The 25,582-nt window shown below is 37.1% G+C and overlaps 1 protein-coding gene across 1 annotated transcript; it reads right to left on the bottom strand.

Annotated features, from left to right (window-relative positions):
• Window positions 1-35: 35 nt before the first annotated feature.
• LOC141431886 (uncharacterized) lies at window positions 36-25,497 on the bottom strand. The gene is made up of 2 exons (XM_074093169.1): window positions 25,170-25,497; window positions 36-3,244 (listed from the first exon to the last, which is right to left on the bottom strand). Exons 1-2 carry the CDS (start codon window positions 25,200-25,202, stop codon window positions 1,913-1,915), a joined length of 1,365 nt encoding a protein of 454 aa, XP_073949270.1. The 5' UTR covers window positions 25,203-25,497; the 3' UTR covers window positions 36-1,912.
• Between the last annotated feature and the right edge of the window lie 85 nt (window positions 25,498-25,582).

Raw genomic sequence — 25,582 nt, 5'->3', positions numbered from 1 at the left:
AATAGGCATGGATGTGTATTAAGTGTTTCTGTAGGTATGTGTATCTATTTTATCAGCCAATAAACCATTCTTATTCTTGAATTTGGTAGGCTGAATGTCCGGAGTAACACAAAGCCTGTTTTATCTCGATATTGTCGTCGGATCCATGTAAAATGTCTAGAAATATGTTTTTTGCACAGATGTACATCATACTCGTACAACGTAAATGAAAATTACTTATGTAATTTTAGGGAATTCTTGTGGGAATTTAGTAAAACTCTGGAATTTTAATTCGACTATACGTAATTCCACCAGAGTTGAGGTCACGCATACAAGAACATGTCGTGAATGACAGCAGGATTTTGACGTTTACTCATTCATTTCATTCATTCTCCTTTTGTGCAATCAATTCTTTTTGTAGCTGTGTGTGTGTAATCACTTCAACTCTGGTGGAACTACAAATAGGTACTACCTATGTCTAAAGGTATTATAAAACAGAGATATTAAATTGAGACTTCCTTTCTTTTGCAGGATAAGCCTTACCAACTCTTACTGGCATTTTAGGCAACCTCTATATTATGTAAGACTTTTACACAAGGCACACTTAACAAAAAATAAGTTACAATCAAAATGCGTGTAGTCCAACCACGCCATGAGCGCGTTTTCAATGTTAACTTGGCTATCTAAAGTAGATAAAGCCAGCTCGAATCGTAATAATATATGGTACAAACGTCCGCATTGTTTGTTTACCAATTTATGACCATACGATTACGATTATGTTCGTTGACATTTTAAAGGTTAATCGGCCCTTAAGCTGGTTAATAAATCGTGCTTATGATCGCATTTTCCCAATGCAAGTTGTAGGCCGCAGACTGAAGCGGCAAACGCCTGTTATTGTGCGGCCGAGACGCGCACTGCACAGTGGTTAGCTGGCGGCACACGCTATGAACAGAGAAAACGCCGCTGTCCGCTGGTATCCAGTTCCTGGCCAGTGCCTGAAGATGTTCGCATTTTAGGCCTGCGATGTTCTGAGACCTTTAGAGGCACTGCGACAGATTTTTTCTGTATAATAATATGTAATTATGTATTTAATAGTCACAACTCTTGGAGTTACAAATTTGGTAGGGCAAACCTTGGCTTATCGGTGATACTTGGTAATTCGGTGATACAGTATCACTGATACTGCTTTTTTTATTTTTGAAAATCGATAAATCGATGGCTGCTGTCAGTTTTGATGCTCGCAAATCTTAAATCCGGTTTGCCAGCGATTTAATTGCTTGCATTTCACTATTGTGAGCTCAACATAAGATAATAACGCAGTATCACCGAATTACCAAGTATAACCGATAAGCCAAGGTTTGCCCTACAATGTTTAACGCTGGTGGTTAGAATAAGTTTCTTTGTGCGACAAACTTGCACTAGATTGTCAGATATTATTAACAAGGGCTTTGTTGAATATACGTAACGCACAACGAAATATTTAAACTCAAGTAATTTTTATTCGGCTATCTACCGGTTAACAATATCCAATTATTTATTAAATTTTCACCCTTTAATAGTTCCGAATACTTAAGAGCCTGTTCAGATTTGCAAGAACCACACGGTTCAGAATCAAGGATAGCTACTCAAGAAAAATTACATGAAAATGTTTACAGCATAAACACGCGTATCTGAACAGTTCTTAAGCGGTCGTTTACCGGAAAATATATGATGGAAAATTGACGTAGATCTGCGTTAGCAGGAGACGACAGAAGCGGTTAGGTACGGTAGGCCGGGAATACATACCCATGCCTGTTAGCTCGCACGTTTTCATGCAAGTAGATTGCTCACTAGTGTCATACCTCTTTGTATGAAGAATGAATGGCGTACACGTGCCAGCTACTCGTCTGAAAATGTGCGAGCTACAGGCATGTATTTCCAGCTGTAGGTACGCTTAAAGCTGTAGGAACTTCATGAGTGCATCGTAGATGAGCCGGGGGGTGGCGGCGCCGCTGTCTGCCGTGTAACGCACGCCGCGAAGCGCGCCATCCTCGTTCCGCACAACCCCGTACTCCCCCACGATGAACCCGTCCGAAGTCTTCTCCTCCACTCTATACTTCCGGTACTGTCGTCCCTGCACCACGTACCCCACTTTGCAGCTTTCGTCTTTACAGTTCTCCGGTGACTTCTGGAGACCATGCATCCGGCCGTCACTGGATACGCTGTCTTTTTCATTGATTTCATAAAATTTTTCCGGTTGGTGCTCAATTATGTCGTACTCCGCGGGCTGCGCAGACGTAGATAAAGCAGGTGTCGTGGGCACTGAGGCGTCAAGGGTTGTTGGCGGCTGTGTTTGGTCCCACACAGTGGTCATCGGGTCGTTCTGTGGCGGCAGGTTTAGCGAGGCAGCCGGGCTGTAGAACTTGGCGGGTTCGCTGTATATTTTAGCTGGCTCGCTGTATATTTTGGCCGGTTCGCTGTACACTTTTGCAGGTTCGCTGTATACCTTGGCCGGTTCGCTATAGATCTTGGCGGGCTCGCTGTATACTTTCGCTGGCTGACTGTATATTTTCGGCGCTTGATTAAACATCTGTTGGAGGTCCGGAAATGCCTGAGGTGCCGGCTGACTGTGCTCATGGTAATTAGGTATCGGTTTGGGCGTGTCATGTGCTATATTAAAACTAACAGTTGTCAATCTCGGCCCCTGCCCCCTTTCACTCGACTGCGACAGACCTTGAATATAATTTCGCGAGGACGGCGACAGCGCTACTGATCTACCTAATGGTATATTAACCGTAGCTTCATTAAGTTCCTCATTATTTACATTAACGTTGCCTTGATCTACAACGTTAGTATCGTTTGGTATGATATTCATGATTTGCAGCTGAAATGGATGGACTGCTTCTAGATGGTTGGTTCCTCTCGCTTCTTTTTTGGAATGGAGTTGTTTTATAAACTCTATATTAGCACCTGCTAATTCAGATGTAATTTTTTCGATTTTTGTTTTGTTGCTCGCTTTGGTGTTCGGCTTGAGTTTTGCTGTGACAGGAGTTAGAGAAACTGGTTCAGCGACTAAGTCATCGAGGGGTTCTAGATTTCTTTGTGACTTCCCCGTGCCTCGGTCGATAGCTACCGATGACGTTATGCTTACAGATATCACCCCGCCATCGTCAGTTTGAGGGATGTCCTCGGGTTCCGTCGCAGTTTCCTGGTCGAAGTCATCGCTGCCGTCGTACACACCGTCTTCACGCACCGCTCGGGATGTCACCATTACTAACGGCAGTAGCTGGAATTGAAAAAAAGGAGTTTAATGAAAATGGCTTATTGCAGCGTATGAATATGAAATTATTAAGAACTTTAACTAGTTATAAAACTTATATTTAATTGAAAACATCATGAATTGCAGTAGGTACCTAAAAGTAAAGTATTTTTATGAAAAATAATTTATGATTATGTAGGTATGACATTGAATATTTAAATAATTTAAGATCCACACAAACTACCAGCCCGGCCATCAGTCATTAAATTATCATCTTGGTCCTACTAGTTATGTTGGATCTTCAACTTCATACTCGTACATTTGTAAGAAAAAGAACCTACAATTAAATTTATATCCATCACTAAAAAATGATTGAAAAAACCAGACCTTTTTAGACCAGATTCCTATGTTCTATTTATTTATTTTGGCTATAGATTTAGGTAACTACATCAGTATGTATAGTTTTCAGTGTTATAGGAAATTAACACACGCATAAGGCTTAAAATTCAATGACGTGCGCGATTCGATCATGCTTTTACCCAGCTATAGCCGTACCTACTTACCTAGTTTTGTTATGTTCATATTTATATAATTGAAAAATGTATTGTAATTATAATAAAGTAAATTAAAATTTCACGCCGAATGTTTTCACGCTCGAAGGTACTTAAGTTACTGAGTTACCTACATATGTATACATGATCACGATCCGGATACGAGCAATAACAGACATTAAATAGTATAAAGCATTAAGTAACAGCTGTAAAAAACACGGTTTGACCTGTTAAATTATGTGCTATTGGTTCTCCTGTGAAACAGAAAGTAGATTTTATATCACACAAGTATCACACGCATTCGAAATTGATGACGTACCGCATGCAGTATTTTAATGTCAATGTAAGCTGTTGTATCTACCTCGGGCATAATTTTATCCGACAAGTGCCAATATTTAAATACCGCCGCATTATTTTAATATAATGTTCTATGCTATTTGAACCGCCATCGAGGAGTAGGTATTCAACTAAAGTCAGGCAATAACAAAAACAGTAAATAAGTCAGCGATTCTATAAATAAAACAAGAAAACTAATATTTTCGGAGAATGTCTAGGTATTCATCAGGGGGTGTTGTATCATAGATACTTTTCCTTTGTTTTTTTTTCAGCACTTTTTTCGAAAACACTTAAATTTAGTAAATAAAATTATCTAATACGTTTTTCGTATGGGGCCGACAATCCATATTTTTTATTTTTTGTTGTAGTAGCAACACACACTATTTGTAAATTTCAGCTGTCTATATCAATCAAAGTTCTAGAGTTACAGCCCTGTGACGGACAGACGGTCAGCGAAGCTATAGTAGGATTCCGTTAATAACATATCTGAATCAAGGCTACGACTACGAATTTCTTTGTGTTAAATGCACAGAGCTAGTGAATTAGTGTTACATTTTCCTACTAGTTTATTTTTTGTGACTTAATTAAGCGGATAACGAAGCACTGAGAGTGTTCATTAGCCAGTTGGTCCGGGAGTAGTGCCCGGGTGGCAGTGACCGCGCGACGGCCTTGCACTGCGCGGGCGCAGGCTAGACCCAATCAGATGCAATCAGTGGTGCAAATCCACTGATATCGCATCAGTTTTTACAGATACTTACCAATCAGAAATGAGATTGAGGGGCTGTTTCACCATCCATTGATTAGTGTTAACTGACGGTTAAATGTGATGCCGTCTAAGTCTAGTCGAACAAAACAAATAGAGACGGCATCACATTTAACCGTCAGATAACACTAATCAATGGATGGTGAAACAGCTCCTGAATATCCATGAAAACTATCTATAACGCCATATTCACAATGCACAAAAAATAGTTCAAGTATGTAGATATGATTGTATATTTTGTGTAAGTAGGTAGGTATATACTATATATCGTCGCCCGATCATGAAATTCCTAGACATTTCATTATTTGGCACGCTAACATCGGAATAACCTTCCAAGCTCATCATTGTACCTAGTGACGTTTAACCAGAACGTTTAAGTAGGATACCGGAAACCAATAACCCGAAACTACATAGTCTTCGATATTATATATGTACAGTCAGCATCAAAAGTAGCTGGTTACTTTTGTACTTTGTCGTTTCACAGCCACGTACTTAGCGCCATACAAGACTGACAAATGTGCTAATGAAATGAAATGAAATATTTTTATTGCAAGGCCACAGTTAATAAGTTATGCACACTATGATCTGGCTTATAGGCATGCAAAATTTTAACATATTTATTATGAGCTACAAAACCTGCAAAAAAGTTAATAAACAATATGTAGATAAGTACCTACATTTAAACTGTACATAAAACAATTAAAAAGAAAAACTTAACACATTTAACATAAACATACGAATTAGTAGTTGTGTACCGGGTGTGGTCTGTAACATGATAATGATAAATAATCTCACTCAAACTGAACAACATTAGTTCAGCGACTTTTAAAAATAATTAGTTATTTAAATTTTTATTACTCTTTTAAGTTTATTCGAAGAAGCAATGCTTGATGTTTGTAGCGTGACAGGCGACGTCAGTTGTATTCTAGGATGTCATACAGTATTTAATTTGTATGAAAAAGGGAAAATCTAAAGACTCCATTATTTTTAAAAGTCGCTGAACTAATGTTGTTCAGTTTGACGAGTACGATCTATGTTTTAATTATTTGCTCTTATTACAGCCCACACCCTGTATACAAAATTACTATGTCACATTATTGTGACAGAGTAAATAAAACAATAAATTAAAAAAAAAAAACAAAAACCCGTCTGCCTTTAAAAATACTAAAAAGAAGGAAACAAGTCTAGTGGGCTAGAACTTTGTTAAGTAGCTAACTTAAAGTTCAACAGTCGGGACCCATTAGGTAAGAATTTTTGAGCGTCACGATTGAAATGGGTCCCGACTGTTGAACTTTAAGTTAGCTACTTAACAAAGTTCTAGCCCACTAGACTGTTTCCTTCTTTTTAGTATTTTTCAAGGCAGTCGGGTTTTTTGATTTTTAAAAATGTAATGTTTTATTTCACACTTTTCTGTGAAAATGATACATTAAAACGATTATATACATATATATATATATATTTAGAATGGGCTAATTATTAGCTTTCATTTGATACCCCACTCGATAGGTTTGAATAAAAAACATTTTTTGAAAACTTACTATTTGGCGCCAAAAATCAGCCACAGTGTCACTCGCGTCATTAAGACGAATCCAATGACGTATCATTTATAAAAATCGGTTCAGCCGTTGAGTAGTTACGAGAGGACATAGGAATAGACATACATACGCGTCAAACACAAAGCCCTCCTTCTTCGCAGTCGGGTAAAAAGTAACCAGCTACTTTTGATACTGACTCAAGATTAATGACTTTATTTGGTCCTGGCGCTTCGCCGGCCACTAGCGGCCAGCTCACTTTGCTCGCGCAGCTTGCGCGTTATGGTCGCAAGTGTACCTTACCTACCTAACCTAACACTCCTCGCTTCGCTACCTAATTTTCCTGACCCTCAAGTGACGTGAATTTGATCAGTGGTCAGGAAAGCAACTACTTTACGATATGCCCGTAATACGTAATTTGCATCGATCTGCCGTATTTTATTTTAGGTACCTTAGCTAGCACATCATGATATGCCTGGTCAACTCTTAGGCATCCATGAAATGGCAGTGTTTCATGATATGCCTAGAAATTCCATGATCTGGCCTGGCAGATGTTACGATCGGGCGACGATATATATATTCTTCACAAAAACAGTGTACCTAATAGTAATTTTCACACAATGGTAGATAGATAGTCATTTTCCATCAAGCTTTATTACAGCTTAATTCTGGACTTGGAGACGTTATCTTGCTATACACAAGTCATAAATACATATAGGTATAACTAAACATGACAAATCGTTTCACTTTTGCGGGGACACACAACATCGTATATTTTAATTTTTGTATTTCTTTTTCTTTTGTTTTATTTGTGTTTGATGTTAATTGTTGTTTTTTAGTTTTGTTTTATTTGTGTTTGTTGTTAATTGTTGTTTTTTAGTTTTGTTGTATTTGTGTCTTTGTGAATGTGAATAAATGTCTTCTATTCTATTCTATTCTACAATATTCATATTTTTTATTTTTAAAGACGTAGATCTCATGCCACAAAAAACATCGAAAACAAGAACACTAATTACTGGTTAGGGTCGGTATTTAGGTAGGCTTGGCGTCCAAAAGATTAAAATAAAACGGCAACAAGGATAAAGAAGTTATTTTTTATCTCAAGCTACGAGTCCTTGCCTACTCTCATCGGAATTTAGAGGCAAAAAATAACAGCATTCGGACTGACAAGCCGCATTACTTGGGCCGGTGCGCGCCCACCGACAGCGGAAGCAGACAACGTCATTTTGCTAGTGTCGTATACCTATGTGTACCTATAATTATAACGCGATATGATGTGTATCGAACCACCTACCCGAGCTTCTATTCGATACGTTACAAGTGATATGGCTGCGAAACGCCACCGGCGGTCGTATTGTCTAAGTGGCAGCCTCTGGTGATGCGGGTCTCGGTAATTGGGCCAATCAACTATTTTACCGACACTTTGGGCGTCTCCTGCGTTACCAAAATTGTCTCTGGCGTAACCAAAAAATCGTACTACCAACAAAATATTTCACGGTTTAATAGGTGGAACTAACGTAGGATGGCATATATTCATACACACCATATATTAAATTACAGAAAAAACATGTTTACATACAAAAATCTGCAATTGTTTGAAAAATGTCGCGGACAGATTAGTGTCGGTAAAAAAGTTGATTCGCCCATTTCCGTATGTGATGCTGCTTCTATTGATGACCTACGCCTCATTCACGCTGCTGCGATATCACTTGGGAGTATTGAATAAGGCTCCGATAACTCAAATCAAATGCAGTATTAGCTGTAGACATACGATAAAAAGCGTGTGGAATTAATTATATATAATTCTTTTCAACAGATAACCTAGGTATTTTGATATGATTAATATGTACCCACCTAATTTGTAAATTTAAATAACTGGCCTAATGCGAGTAGTACCGCAAATTTATAATGCAGCCAAAAAAAGTTTGTATATCTACCTCATATTTTCTCTCTGAAAAATAAGAAACCTAAAAAACTTGTTCAAACTTTAAAACCATCCATCACCTACAGAAAGTTACGGAAGGCCGTGCGAGGAAGTGATAGTTGCCTTCGAGCACTGGCGACTTAGATGCAGGCCGGGGTTGCCAGCGAGTACTATAAAAATTCCCCGTCATATTATTTACTTTTATTTATTCGGAGTATACTGCATCTTACTGCTAACGACTCTCCTCAACGCTTCCACTGCGTCTATTGACAATCTATCTCATCTGGCAAGTCTTTCTTAATTCAAAATAGATGTCCCGCCGTCACTGCCTAGGCCGCAGGGTCGCCATTTTGAGTTAGAATCATTTTCAACTTTTAAGCGATTTTAGCGATATAATACAATGTGCAAATTTTGATTTCCATTTTAAGTCCAATAGGACAAATTAAGTAAATTTCTATGCAATGTAACTAAGGTGTTTTGCAGTACTAATTAAAACTTGTCTAAGACGTTTAGAATCTGACACTTGGTTCGAAATTTTTGAGTTTCTAGTCCGTAAGTTCTCAAAAATGATGACGCCGCGAAAAACCTCAATATTTGTTCTTTACTGCGGGCAGAACTTCAAGATGGCAACCCTAAGCTAAAGCATGCGCTGACCTGCGCGCGCACCGTGGCAGTGAAAACCTGAAGGTCACATAACTCTATTCCGAAAAGCAATCTTTAATTGTAACTTTAACTTTAACCTAGCGCGGCCAATTAATCATTTGGTACTGTACTAGAAGCAATTTTAAAGTACCTATGGTATTGTATGGTGTTGTTGTTGTAGAAAAAAACTGCCGGTGAGAGTGCCTTTACGCTCAAATGTCCTTTACGCCCTTTGAGCCCCTTTCCTTTCAGCCTCAAGGTATCGATATGTGCGCCTTCAGGTCGATCTATAGTGGGTTATGCCAGTTATGCTGTGCTTTGTCTGTCTGTCTATCGATCACGTTATTCTTTTAAAGATACCATGTAAAGAGCTTTACTAAGACTAATGCTAAAAGGCTAAATACGCCAGCTCTTCAGCTATGACTATCAGAAGAAGTTTTACCTAAACCGAAATCTGATTGAACTATAGGTGGAGATATTGACATTTCCGTATAAACGGGATTAACCAGGTTTTGTTCATGTTTTGTTACTCGTAAAAAGGAAAATAAAACAATTTAAACCTAATAACGAGAATGACTTGAGTAAATATATTCTCTATTTTCATCCGCTCAGGTTGTTGGATATTGGGCCAATCAACTATTTTACCGACACTTTGGGAGTCTCCTGCGTTACCAAAAATGTCTCTGGCGTTACCAAAAAATCGTACTTCCAACAAGATATTTCATGGTTTAATAGGTTGAACTTACGTAGGATGGCATGTATTCATGTACACCATCTATTAAATTACAGAAAAAACATGTTAACTTACAAAAATCTGCAATTGTTTGAAAAATGTCGCGGACAGATTAGTGTCGGTAAAAAAGTCGATTGGCCCTATTAAGTATAATTTACCGTGTATAAAGCGTTTTCAAGGTTTCGTTTCTACCCACCTGCCACAATTTAAAGTAAACGTCCGAGTGCTCGACACGCTAATACCCAATAGACGACACCCTGCTGTCATCTCTATTGCTAATGACATAAGATTGAAGATGCCAAATATTGGGACAGTGACGAGCACTCGTACGTCTACCTTACTAAAATGTATAAAATACAAAATAAATATTTCTGTGCGTGCGCTAGTGTGGAGATTTAATCGAATTATTGCAAGTCTTTTCGTTACTTAGGTGCTAAACTAGCCTTATCCCGCGGCTTTGTCCGCATTATAGAAATATAATGCATGCAATGTATAATGCCCTTAGCTGTTGTATGTGCTCGTAAAGTAACAAACATCCAAACATCTTCACAAACTTTCACATTTATAATATTAGACAGGATAGGATAGGATAATTGGAGTAGGTACCTAAACTAATCGTCGACGATAGTCAATCTTTCTGGTATGTTGTCTAATGGCCTTGTCTTATATAGTAAATAAAGGAAATTTCCAAGTTATTTGTGCATGGACGTCTTTAAAATTGTACAGTTGAGGAAACAGAAACACGTACCAGGGTGGAACCTTTTCATAATCAATTTCGCTATGATTTCTTTGACAAATGTATATATCTTCATGACATTAGTATGCAACACATAGGTTCCACCCTGGTACGTGATTCAACTTCGTCGACTGTACCTAAGCAGGTTTTAATCTTATACCGAATGGGATTTGTGGAAGATTATTTACCAGGTATAAGCATATAGCTGTAGGAAAGTTATGATACTGCTTCTACGATAGACTGGGCCATGTTTGACCGGCTTTAATAGTGAACCTAAAGCCCTTGACATACTCTAGTCATGGCAGTTATAGATCATTTTAGCGTAGGAAGAAATATGTTATCAATTGTTATCCCTTCAGATCCGGGTCAGAAACTACCTGATTATCTATAGGCACCTTACTACTTAATTTACCGTTATGTAATACCGGGTGTGGCCTGTAATATGAGCAAATAATTAAAACATAGATCGTACTCCCCAAACTGAACATATTAGTTCAGCGACTTTTAAAAATAATTCGTTTTTTAATTTTTATTAAGTACACTTTAGTTTCTTCGAAGAAGCAATGTAAAGCAAAATGCTTGATGTTTGTAGCGTGACAGGCGACGTCAGTTCTCAGTTGTGTTCTAAGATGGCATACAGTATTTAATTTGTATGAAAAAGGGAAAATCTAAAGACACCATTATTTTTAAAAGTCGCTGAACTAATGTTGTTCAGTTTGACGAGTACGATCTATGTTTTAATTATTTGCTCGTATTACAGGCCACACCCGGTATAATATACCAAATAAAAATTGAAACGACTCCAAAAAAATAAGAAAATATTTTTCTACCAGCATGTCGGTGCCTCCGCACGAACCAGCAGAAGTGGACCTATAGTCGTCTACTAAACCTACATTGCTATCTCTATTGGACATCTATTAGGTACTCCTGTTGACTCGTGCTGAGGCAGACTTGAAACTGGAAGAAAATTATTTACTTACATGACTTTTGGACTCTGTTAAATTTTTTGTTACTTTTAATACTTTTGTATTTTTTTTCTTCGTTTGTTTTTAAACGCATTCACTGCCACCTGACTTCCACAGGTGCCACCGACGCACATGTGCGTTCAAGATGTATGAATAATTATGACAGCGGGACTGGATGAACTTCCGAAAACGCATATATGCGTCGGTGGCAGTGAATGCGTTAATTTTATTTTGGTTGCTACAAGTGAGTAGTTCAGTTTTAAATGCTTTTCTTAACTAACTGATAAAAATACAACACGAATACCGATGTCCGTTGCACTTTCGGTAGTCCAGTTAACATTATTTATCTAAAAACGTGTAGTTATTTCGGGTAAAGAACGTTTCTGACGCTAAAGCCTCATGAAGGCCGACCACTACTAACTGCGTCTGGCCATTCGACAATAAGCGATTAATCCGAATTATTAAAATGATTTGGGTGACTTTTCGACTTTAGTACTTATATTAAGTGACATTGACTTTCGTGGCTCAACTTGTTAAGTAATAAATTATGGGAACAGGTTCGAAGTGCAGGCCGTGCAGTGTATGAAGGCTATAGGTCATATACTTTTAACGGTAAGTAAGAGCTATCCATAAAGTACGCCCCACCAATTTTGGCTCCCCCCCCCCGTGTCACACGTACTTCTATGAAAATTGCAATTATTTTGTTCCTATGTCACAAACCTGACCCCTCCCCTCCTATATGTGACTCAAAAGGCGTCGTGAAAAAAAAGACCAAATGTAAAAAAAAACAAAATTGATTGATATAAAATTGTCAATGGATTTATTGACTCGCCATACCTTCTTTCTAAGATTTCGCTACGTTGCCCAGAGCGTCGAACTCGCTCCTCCAAATTATTCTCCATTCCCTTTAGCGGTACTGCTTATGCCAGAAACAGACTTCTCGTTCAAGCATGCAAGAATTATAACACTCAATTTCCCGATATTTATATTTTCAATATGAGCTTGCAATAATAATAATAAAATATACATAATAAGATCATTTATGTGGTTTTTGTCTTGCCTGAACAGCATTTTATGTTTCTTATTATATTAATAGTGAAAACTGTTGTAGCTATTGTAATATTTTTATCTTTTATCATCATCATCATCATGTCAGCCGAAAGACGTCCACTGCTGGACATAGGCCTCCCCCAAGGCTCTCCACTCAGACCGGTCTTGTGCTTTCCGCATCCACCGCGATCCCGCGATCTTAACCAAGTCGTCGCTCCATCTTGTTGGAGGCCTACCGACAGCTCGTCTCCCGGTCCGCGGACGCCATTCGAGAACCTTCTGGCCCCATCGGCCATCCGTCCTGCGAGCAATGTGCCCCGCCCACTGCCACTTTAGTTTCGCAATTCTTCGGGCTATGTCGGTAACCTTAGTTCTACTGCGGATATCATCATTTCTAATTCTATCCCGCAGAGAAACCCCGACCATAGCCCTCGAGCATTGTCTTTTATACTATGTATTATTTCAAGCTGTTTGTTTTCCTAAAATAAATAAATACATTTATGAAATAAGAGTGAAAAAGACGTCGACGCGTTGGCAGGCGTCGGCGGAGCCGATCCGAGTCCAACTGAGCCGAACCATGCTCTTATTGCGTAGACATAAAGATTTTTTCTAGCGACTTTTGCCGATTCCGCGTCGTTGGATGTGTGCGAGGAGACCCTAAGAGGTCTCGGGGGCACTTGCGTATATATACGAGTAGGTAGCAATAGCATAACTGAGAGATACTTACTGCTTTACTCAAGTTTGCTTACCGAAAGTTCGCAGTACCTACCTAATTCATCACTTGAAACGTTTTAAACGTTCAACTTGCAATTTGCAAGTTTTATTTTTTCAACTGTAAAGATAAGCGAAAAAACGAAGCAGTAGCCTCCGCCTTTTAAAACCGATGCAAGATAGACGGCCGCCGATAATTGGCAATAATTGACTAACTAAATGGTTTCAGTGGCTTTAGTGCATTAATTAGGTATATTCTGGAAGGAATTATATTTTGAAATTTAGAACATTATAAGTGAAAAAAAATACCCGTTGTATGTAGTAGTAACGGGTTCGTATACAGAAGCCAACGCTTCATTAGAACAAGAGCGTGTCGGAAACGCCCGAAATAGGGTTCCGTTCGTATTTTACACGGAATCTTCCATAGTTTAGGTATATTTTATACCTTAGGCTGCTATTTACTCTTAAATTACTAATAGTTCTCAAGCAAACTTAACCGTTATAGTTTTCCTTGAAAGTTTGATATATTTACTACCATCCTGATTTTTTTAAAATAATATATAGTTTATATATATATCCGTGCAAAACTACAGCTTTCTAGCATTGATAGTACCTGAGCAAAGCGGCGGACGGACGGACAGACAGACAGACAGATAGACAGACATGGTGAAACTATAATATAATCATTTATATCGTTTAAACAAATTATTGTTTAAGATGACGAGCCGTCATAGTGACGTTTTATTTTTTGACACTAATAATGTTATTAGTGACTACCGACTGACCCCGACAAGCTTGCTAAATCCTTAGCATGTTATATTAATTCCGTATTCGGAAATCACCCCCCCTCCCCCGGCCCTGTTAGGACGACACCTTCAAGCGCGAATGTGTCTTTAAACTACCTACACCGACAATAGAGAAGCAAAGTAGTCTATCATTTCTACATCAAAATATAAATCGCTTCACTGGCAAAATATTAGATTTAGAATTACTCTCTGAAAAGTTAAACTTAGATATTATCTGCTTAACAGAAACCTGGCTAAAAAAAGATTCAATGCAATTTAATGTACATAATTATGCAATAGCCAGCGCCTTCTGCAGAGAATCTGCAGCAGGTGGCGGTCTCTCATATTAGTGAAAAATGGTTTAAAGTTCAAAGAACGCAAAGACCTGTCCAGCCTTTCTGTTGAACGTGTATGCGAGATCGCTTCTGCGGAAACGGAACAGTATTTAATTTTATGTATATATAGACCACAAACTCGAGTATTCCTTTGTTTATAAATACTATGGAAGATGTTCTAAGGAAATCAGTAAAACGTAATAAAGCGCTGGTGGTCTGCGGGGACTTTAATATCGATATTTTATCACAATCCGTTGAAAAAGACCAGTTTATTTCTGTTTTAAAATCTTTTAATTTAAATTTCTTATTTAATGAACCCACCAGAGTCACAACCACTTCGGCCACATGTATTGACAACATTTGGTTAACTTGTAAGTATTTAGAAAAAGCTGTTATCAGTGGAGTACGATCGGATCACAAAGCTCAAACAGTGAAGTTACCTCGGGCTAGGGGCGGTGTTAATCAAACCATAGAAATTAGGCCGTTGAACAAACAAAGACTTGACCGTCTCAAAACAAACATCGCGCAAAAAGTAAACAATTTAAAAGTAAATACTAAAAATCCAAACGAAAATTTCAAGATATTGTTAAATACTGTATGCGAGGAATACGATAAAACGTGTAGTAAAAAACGTATTAAAATAGGAAACAAACTATCATTCAATGAATGGGCTACACCCGGAATACGTAGGAGTAGGGACGTCTTATATGATCTTTATGATAAGAAATCGTGTACCACTGATGAACGTTTCCACCAGTATGTCAGGGATTATTCAAAATTATTCAAAATTATATGTAATAAAGCAAAAGCAGCCCATGTAACTAATAAAATTAAGTCCTCTGATGATAAAATTAAAACAGTTTGGAAAATTATAAATACTGAAACCGGTCGACGTAAGAACGCGGAGTCCTCTATATCATTAAAGATTAACAACGTATTAGAAACGGACGCGGTTAAAGTAGCTAACGAGTTTAATACCTACTTCTCTAAAATCCCCATCGAAACGACAAAATGTCTCGCGTCTTCCTCAAAGTTAGCTGAATCGCTCTTAAAACAAAATGTATCTATTCCAAACTTAAGTAATTTTAAATTCACGCATGTCTCTCCCTGTGACATCATTAAGACTTTTAGATTATTGAAAGTAAAAAAAACGGAAGACTTGTGGGGCGTCTCAGTTAAGGTTCTACATTCCATTTTAGATGTCGTTGCTCCAACTTTAGCATTTATATTTAATAGCTGTATAGATGAAGGCGTATTTCCAGATTTGATGAAATATAGTAAAGTAGTTCCTATTTTTAAATCAGGTGATAAAGATAATCCCTCTGATTATCGTCCTGTGTCCATCCTATCAGCGTTTAGCAAAATATTCGAAAAAATAATGCTGACGCAAATGATCTCGCATTTTAATACCCATAAAATCATGCATCCACAGCAGTTCGGATTCACAAAAGGCAGGTCTACTACAGACGCGGGTCATAGTTTAGTTAAATTCATATTGCAAGCTTGGGAGGAATCACATGACGCTATAGGTGTATTCTGCGACCTTTCGAAAGCTTTTGATTGTGTGGATCATGATACTTTAATTTGTAAGTTAAATTTTTATGGCATTCGTGGCCTCGCTTTAGAACTCATTAAATCTTACCTCACACAAAGAAAGCAAAAGGTAGCGATTAACGGAACGGTATCGGAGGGATCTGTGGTCGAAATGGGAGTGCCTCAAGGATCCATTCTTGCCCCATTCCTGTATCTTATTTATGTTAATGACCTTACTTATATGGTAAGCCAAAAGTCGGGTATAGTTATGTTTGCTGACGACACGTCTTTACTGTTCAAGGTTAGTAGAAAAGATACCGACTTCATTGAGCCCAATGAAACCCTGTCCGTGATATCCGCATGGTTTGCTGCCAATAATTTGTTACTAAATCCTAAGAAAACTAAATGTATTAAATTCTCGTTGATAAATTCATCTAGCTCGAATTCAGTTTCTAATATAAAGTTAAATGGTCAAACTATTGAAATTCTAAACTACAGTGGGGACCTCACGTCACAGCAATCGCGGGTAGATTGAGCTCTGCTGCTTTTGCAGTTTGGAAAATACGGCAGCTAACCGATGTGGCGACGGCACGGTTGGTGTATTTTGCTTACTTTAATAGCATTATTTCGTACGGCCTTATTTTATGGGGATCTGCTGCAGACATTGAGTCAATTTTTATCTTACAAAAGAGAGCAATTAGAGCAATTTATAATTTGAAGACGCGTGAATCTTTAAGATCTTTTTTAAGGAAACAGATATCCTAACCCTGCCGTCGCTTTATGTTTTTGAAATAATCATGTATGTTAGGAAGAACATATGTGATTTTCCCACTAACGTCGATAAGCCAAGGCTACTAGAAACACAGGGAAGCTTAAAGTTCCATCTTACAGACTGGCTAAAACCAAAAAGTCTTTTCTGGGAAATTGCATACGTTTTATAATAAAATTCCAAAAAATATTATAAATGAAACGGATACAAAATTCAGATCTATTGTCAAGAAGACATTAATATCAAAGGCGTATTATAAAGTTAATGATTATATCATGGACAGGGATATTTGGAAATAATTCCGATCCGCATTAGCGATCCCTTCAAATAGCGAACCTACTGTGTTAAAAATAAAGTTGTGTTAAATACTTGTGATGTATACATATCATTTAATAATATTGTAAATCTGTTTTAAAAAAAAATATATATATATACCTCGTTGAGTTTCTTGCCGGATTCTTCTCAGCAGAGGTTTTTCCGAACCGGTGGTAGATTTTTTTTTGACATTCATAAGTGCTTGTTAGAGCCTAAATTGAATAAAGATATTTTGACTTTGACTTTGACTATAAGGGTTCCGTTTTTGCCATTTTGGCTCCGGAACCCTAAAAAATGACTTCAGTCCCTTATCAATTATTCTATGCACTAGGTACTACATACAATAGGTACAGATCGTTTACCTACGTAAGTTTCCACCTGGTCTATCTGGGTTGTTACTTCTTAGAAAGCCAACCTTAAGAACTCTGGATAACTATGTGCGTCTGTTAAGAATTCTCTGGAAGGAATAGTCATCTCGATTCTGGATCCTGGAACTGGATTAACTGAAAACTGAGAATGCCTCTGTCTGACACCTGCTTGCAGCGCGTTATACCTACGCAATACCTTGGACGCATTGCTCGCAGAAATGCTACCAAGATGGAACGTCTAATGATGACAGGAAAAGGTGGGAATTAAAGATACTTATTTCTGAAGACCAGGTTTTAGATAAGGCTAGGCACAGAAATTCCTAAGAACATACATAAGTACAACTTGTTGAAACAAGACCTGTAACTATGTTACATACTGTAGTACCATTGGTAGACTTCTTCCTGTCTCAGTTGGATAAGAAGAAGACGAAGGAGGTCTTTTAGCATATCCGCGAAGCAGCTCGGGGTCGATTACAAGGATCCAAGTTTATAATTAAGTTACATGTAATTTAAATTAATCGTCTAGCCGAGTTCATTGAATCTAAAATGATCACCAGAATAGTTTAATTTGTAGGTATTTTTTTTACAACCTAATCACACGGTCTAGTTTCAGACGCTTGCAATAAAATGTACCTACCTACTTATTAACATTTGCAACATAAGGTTTATGTTGGAGCATTATTGTGAAGAAAAATGCTTCTTTGTCTTTACAATTTATTGTGCTTATAAAAGTTCGCATAGGCGGGCTCCAGGGCTATATGAGGCGAGGAAACCAGTTCTGATTTACCAGATCGTGCGGTATTTTAACATCCAATGCAAATAAATCGAGCGATGATAACGAACTTGATCTCAAAGAAATAAAGGCGAGATGGGGATCGCAGTCTTACAGAACTGACAGTTGTGATGTATACGTACTGATGTACTTGAACCAATCGCTAAGCCAGTTATTATTGACTTTGATACTATCACTATTATGTACCATCCACTTACATACCTATCCCTTCTCATTTGTTCTAATTTTTCTTTTGAAATCGAAGCAGTATTTTTCGCAGAAATAAAACATTCACACTACTTAAGTATTTATTAAGTATTTATTTACAGCCTCAAATGTGATTTCAGTATCAAAAAACCATCTTGCTTTTCTCAATACTTTTTAGGATGCCTCACTTACTTATACCTAGGCATCACTAGGTGACCGAGCTTCAGCCGGACTATTAAAACTTGATGATACGCGTTTTCATAGAGTACCTACCTAAGACCTGGATAGATCGATTGTTTACTGCGTTGATGGTGAAATCGTCGCAGCCGTGCCGTTTCCACGATTCCCAAAAAAAAAATAGATATTGACCATTTAGGCACACACGTTAGTAGGTACATACTAACAACTATATCATTATTAGGTATGAATCTAGGTATTTTTACGCGGGTAATGATTAATGTACTGTGATTAGTACGGGCAATTAGCTTTCCTTGATGCGTAACAGTATCAGTTTACAATCGTGGATCTCTATAATCATATTTAGGCCGATTTATTTTATGTTAATGCAAACGCACATTGTTCTGGCGACTTAAAGCGTATATAGGTGAAAAACGTAAAGGACCCGTTGTATTGACGTTACAAATCAGAAAAATGACTTGAGCTCCATGTCAATTCTGTACTAAATACAACAGGTCCTTCACCTACTTAAGTTTTTCACCTATACAACCGTCGGCATAGGCAACCATAGCTGAACAATGGAAAGTTGTCACTATTGTCGTTCCAATCGTTTATTTAACTTTTGACAGCTCGAGTACCTACTAATTAAAATGATGCGTTACTGATTCGATTTCTTTTAACAATCGATTTTATTCCTGAAGAAGTTTTAATCGATTTAACACATTCATATTTTATTTTTGCTCAACATTTTGCATTGTTTTATAAACATTCACAGGTGTTTAAGTTACTTTATCTCACATATTAAAATAAACCATTTATGTTCAGTTAATATGTTTATCACTTCCGACGGTAATTTAGTAATTTTGTCAATTATGAAGCGGCAAAATTGGACGCGGCAGCGACGCCAGTGGTAGGTATAATTAAAAATAGTACTACAGTGCCTATTTTAGTTAATTTAACTTTTTAATCTCAAAGGCATATTAACTAATGTATTTATTATTTTAAAATGATTTTGATATAAAATATAATCACAATAATTTTAAATGACTATGTTTTATTTATAAAATCGATTTACGTCAAAACGGTTTTTATAGTCTATGGTCATTCATTACGAATGGGAAATCACTAAGTGGGCGGTACCCGTCCATGAAGTACGGTATTCTCTGTAGTACATTGTACCGAAAATTATTGTAAAACTTCACGTGCGTGATCTGTCAAAAGTTAAATAAAAGATTGGAACGACAATAGGTAGGTATATCTATATAGTTACCTAACCTACTTTGAAAGATCCCATCTGAAACCAATAATATAATAATATTTTTATAAAGTTCACCCAGAAAAGTTATCGATATTGAGATACGAGCATTTTTAGAGTAAATAGTGACGAAATGTAGCCGCATGCCACATTTGCCACAGCTACGTCTGTTAGGTGTAGTTATTAACCGTATGAACTAAAATGTAAATTGAGCTTTAATTGAACTTGCTGAAAATCCTACAATTATTTTAAATGCGAAACTTGTGAGTGCTTATTTCACGCTCAAACGGCTGAACGGTTTTAGTTGATATTTGAAATGTAGACAGCTAGGTTTCTAAAATAACACAATGCATAAGTTACTTTTATTCCGATATTCCTACGGGATTAGGATATACATACATACTTTATACCTATGCAACCAAAATCCTTAATTTTCAACCGCTAAGTCTAGCGACGCAGAAATGAAGTGTGAGAATTTTAATTCAACTGCCAGACATGGTTCAAGTCGCATTGAAATACTAGTTTCTTTGTATTATATGCATCAACTGTTATCTAGACCCGCTGTTGGACGTCTTATTAGGCTGTCTACTTAACTCGTCAAATTTGCAAGTTAACTATCGCCACTTAATTAAAAAGAAATGCCGCCTTTGTTTGTACCCGTTGTTTGTCCGAGCAAAATTGTAACAATTAACATTCGTATCATCGCTCAAAGGCTGCACAAGAAATACAACTCACGGATCGATACATGCGTCCTTGTCTGACCAGGCCTTTAAAAAAGAGACACCTATCGATGAATTATGAGAATGACTATGCGCTGTTGTCATGTGGGTGCATACAACAGGAAGTAGACCAGTTTCGCCCTCATCTGAAGCGATTCGTTCTGCGCTCGCAACTCGCGATCCAGTTTGATAAAGATCACACTGACATTTTAGGGTTTAAAGCATCCGCCATTATTATTAAGCGTTTAACGAAGGCACTGCCCACTTGCTGGGGCCATGTTATTGCAATATTTTATTGGACTTGTAATGACCAGAGGAATAATTAAGCTTACATACAGGGAGATTCTGTAGACAGACGCGATCAGTACAGCTATAAGCCCCAGCCAAGTTACTAATAACTAGCTAAGATTGGTTTTTGGAGTCTTTTTGTATTTTTTATTTCAACTCCAAATTTTTGTTACTTTTCCGGTCATCCCGTAAAATATATAAGTATCGAAAGTATACTGAGCGGCAAAAAATCTGGCCCTCAAATGTATGCAAAAATAGGTTATTTTGTATGGAGAGTGGGCCAAATTTTGTGCCGCTGAGTATACAAACTGAAACATAGATGCACAGAAAAACCAGAAAAAGAGACCAGCACTGGGAATCGAACCCAGGTCCTCAGCATTCCTTGCTGCGTGCCATACCCCTACACCACCACTGGACAGGTGTACAGACACAAATTTCTCCTATGCACATTTTCCCGGGAGTAAGACCAAGCTAGATTGATTACTCGCTCCTGAAAACCATCAGCAAAATTCATTGAAATTGTTAACCGTTTCCAACATCCCGAAATAAATAAAATTCATAAAAATCGCTCGATAAACAGTCTAAGTACAAGTAGGTGTTAGATAAATTCAAGTTTTTTGATCCAAAACGCGGAAAATTTCGTAAGAACCAAACTAACCACAGTAAAAAAAACAAGAGACATTTACAGGTCAATTTCATGCTCAATCAAACTAACAAAACCTGCCGAAGTATTCTGGATTAATTTAAGACACCTGTATAGCGCCGAAGATTGTGCCTGCCGTGGTAATTAGTTTGAGTATGTATAAAGCTGTGGAGATAAACAATAAAGGAAATGTGCTAAAGACTTGCGCTTTAATCAACAAGACTCTGATTTACACGAGAATATAATGCAGTTTTTAATTCTTTCTTATAACGAAGCGTCGACCAGACAATCTAGAGCCAACGTACAAGGTACGTAAGTCCTAATTACTTGTTTATTTGCTTATACCGATATTAGACAACAAAGCGCGCATAAATGTATTATCTGATAAGACTCTATTTCTTGAGATAGAGTCTCTAGAGCCGGTAGGACGTGTCAAATATTTTTGCACGCTCCGCTGAGGCAGATATTATTAATGCAGGTGAGGTAACTGCACTATACCATATCATTTTTTTGATTAAAACTGTTATAAAGTTATACAAGAGGTACACAACACAAGCGATTTTACACGGCTAAACATTTCAACATGTTTTTTTGAAAAAAATATTTATTTCTGAATAACTTGGAAAAAATCATTTCAAAATAAAACCGTGAAAATAAAAACGAAACTGGAAAATTTAATTTCCAGGAATAAATGAATGTAAACTATACTTCTTACATTTTTTTTATTCTAAATAAATGTAAATTAAATACCAAAAAGCAATAAGTATGGAAGTAATCGATCAGTGGGTTGAAATTAGATTGCGAGATTTGACCAAACTGAATAACAATCGACGCTAAATATAATGTTTGCGAAATGTGTTTCCAATTGACAGATGTTTTGTCAAAATGCTAGACGACCTTGATTTGACGAATTTGAATATGCCTAGTTAATCGGATAAAAGAAATTTCTGTCTTGCAATTTCGATCAACCAACATAACACTTATTTATCATCTTATTAAAATTATAATTCACTTCGAAGTATATAGGACAGCCGGTGAAATTAATGTCACCACAGAATAAGTAATTGTCTGTCACTAATCATCATCAGCCTATAAAACGGCTGGACGGATTTAGATGAAATTGATATCGTCTGAAATAAAACATACCTATATGTAGGCCACTTTTAATCCCGATATTCCCACAGGACAGAATAGGGATAAAATCTACAAATTTCAATCGGGCTTAGAATTATAAAATTATGCACGGTGATTTTTAACGCAACATCAACGAGATTTATTAAAGTCCAGGAATTGCTATTCAACTGTAAGATCCATGTGTGGATTACGCGCGCGACAGTGTTGCCACCTCAGATTTTTTTACCTTAACGCTACGCGAAAGTACCCTCAATTAGGCAGTTAATTTTTTTTACCCTAATTTTTTTTAAATAAAAACTAAGCAAATAAATGTAATTTATTAATAAACTAATATTTATTTATTTATATTATATTTATTTTTATAATTTGCAAAACTTAAATCTATTATTACAGGCATGCCCAATGCGATAGACAAGTCAATATTGTAATTCTAGCCTTGCCTACAATTAATAGCTAAACTACTACACCGTTTCGAAACATTCTTGGCTTCTATAATCATGTGCAGTATTTTTTTTCTTGAAATCGTACATCTCATTCGAAAAATTTTACCCTAAAAAGTACCCTAAATTTTGAATAAAATACCCTAAGGTAGTTGTTGAGACTCCTTTCTATATATTCAATGTACTCTGTGGAGGCTCCCCCGTTTCTGTAGCACGTCCGGTATGTTTGCCGCCGCTAGTGTAAGATAATTTCTACGCCATTATGCTTAAGACAGTGTCAATTTTATAACGAACTAGATGGTTTCCAAGTATAAATATTTGCATTGTCATATTCTTCTTGAATATAATGCCATTAATTTTTCATTCAATATAATCAACGTAGCTACGCGAAGTAAAAACAAACATGGTAATGAGAACTTAATTCTTAAATGGTTTCTGGTAACGTACGACATCGACAGTCGATGTTGTTGATTGCTTTTGAACCCAGTTGGTCTACCTATGACTTAAATGAAGAAATGAACTGAACTTAAGTTTTACATACCGGGTGCGGCCTGTACCCAAAACGAGCAAAAAATTAAAACAGATCGTCCTCGTCAATCTGAACAACATTAGTTCAGCGACTTTTAAAAAGTAATGGAGTCTTTTATTTTCCTTTTTTCATACAAATTAAATACTGCTATCAATATACGCCATCCTAGAACACAACTGCGTCGCCTGACACGCTACATACATTGCTTCTTCGAATAAACTTTAAAGTGTAACAAAAATGAAAAAACGAATTATTTTTAAAAGTCGCTGAACTAATGTTGTTCAGTTTGACGAGTATAATCTATGTTTTAATTATTTGCTTATATTACAGGCCACACCCGGTACCTATATATACACATACCTACACACATTTTGCTCAATAAATGTATTATTTTGCACAATGAATGAATTATTTTCGTCAGAGGAAGGAACTGCTTATCACTAGTACTTACTACCTAAGCAGCTGTGTTATGAAACAGTTATGAGTTAGCGGCCTTGGGTTGCGGCGTGTGATCTAGTAAATGAGGAATAACATTCGAGACTTGCCTTTGCTGGCCAACCGCATACTACCTAGCAGCTAGGTTGGTAACTAATAGGTCCTAGCTGATACCTAAAAGTAGGTAGGTACCTACCTATATCTGTGTGTGATCCTGATAAGGGTTTCGCTTTTGGGCATTCACTTTAAATGACGCATTTTTTTTTCAGAATTTGGTAACTTTGGGATTCTTTTTACTCAGAATCGTAATAGCACTATTGATTTGGACGAAGAAAAAAGTGTCCCCATTTTTCGTCAGTTTTGTGACTTTTTTTGATACAATTTATAAGAGTTGTGTGGACACAAATTCTTTATGGAAAATTGCCAAATTGGTGTCATTTCTTTTCTTCGTCAAAATCAATGTGAGCTCGTTATTCTGAGTAAGAAGAACCCAAAATTACCTTTATACTGAAAAAAAAAATTAGCGTTATCCTTTTTCCTTTTGAGAAACGAGTTTAAAAAATACCGTGGTACAATTACCTACTGCACGGATATAAAACTATAATAGGTACAACATATTATACTCTTCGAAGCGGGCAAAGGGTCTTTGGGTTTATGTATAGGTAGGTACTCGATTAACTCTAGGGCGGGCAGTTTAAGTAGGTACAATAATTAAGGTTAGGTATTTATATTTGAGATATCTCATGAGTGTTTAATAAAAACATCGTGAGGAAATCTACACCTGCGTAATAGCATAATATAATCAGACAAACCGTTCCACTATAAAGTACCTACGTAAAGCAAGACAGTACTGCTCGATTCCCTTTCTAATTATAAGTCCGCCGAATAAAAGATACTGTACGATAAAAAGAAAAAAACTTAGTACCACCTAGCAGTCTTGTTGGAGATAGGTGCTCGCATACATACATATATCGCGTACCTGGCGCCTGAAAAGGTTTGGTCTAATAATAAAGTAAAGCTTACGAGAAAGGTTCGATTTGACACAGCGTCAGCATACCGATTTGTTTAAAGGATTCATTAACGTAAGTGAAAAGTACCTAAATAAAAAAAATACAGAGTATTGGATACATACTTAAGCCCTGTTCCGGATCATTAAAGAAAGTCAATCAATCACCAGACACTGACGTTATCTTAAACTATGAACCCCTAAAAGGCAAACAAAAACAATTTCATCACATTTCTTTCATCGACATAGTCTTTCATACGATCTAGTTTAGTAACAAATAAAAATAAATAGATTCTTACCAGAAATAGCATCCACGTGAATTCGTTCCTCATCTCGCACCAGAATGGGAATACACCTGATACTACTGGATTGATAACGACATGTCCACTCTATCAGGGATTTGTAACAAAGGCATCTTGGATGGTACTAAATCTTATTCTACACGATTCGCTTCGACAACATGGTAAAATGGTTTAAGTTCCACGCAAAAGGCTCCTGGCCACATGTAAAACTAAGCGAAGTCTTCAAGCCCTATATTCGAATTTCGAATTGGCAGAAGCGGTTCACTTCTAGTACACGTGTGCCTTGCGCGCGCGCCGCGGTCAACTACGCCGCTCAGCAATCCTACAATGACCTTCCCAATTAAGAATTAATTCATTACTGCACTTTCTTAGGACACGTCAGCTCTAGCAATGCACGAGAGTAAAATACA

Source organism: Choristoneura fumiferana, chromosome 10 (assembly GCF_025370935.1).
Source record: "Choristoneura fumiferana chromosome 10, NRCan_CFum_1, whole genome shotgun sequence".
Classification (NCBI taxonomy): domain Eukaryota; kingdom Metazoa; phylum Arthropoda; class Insecta; order Lepidoptera; family Tortricidae; genus Choristoneura; species Choristoneura fumiferana.
Note: the sequence above shows the minus strand (reverse complement) of the source record. Positions and strands in the feature narration are given on the sequence as shown.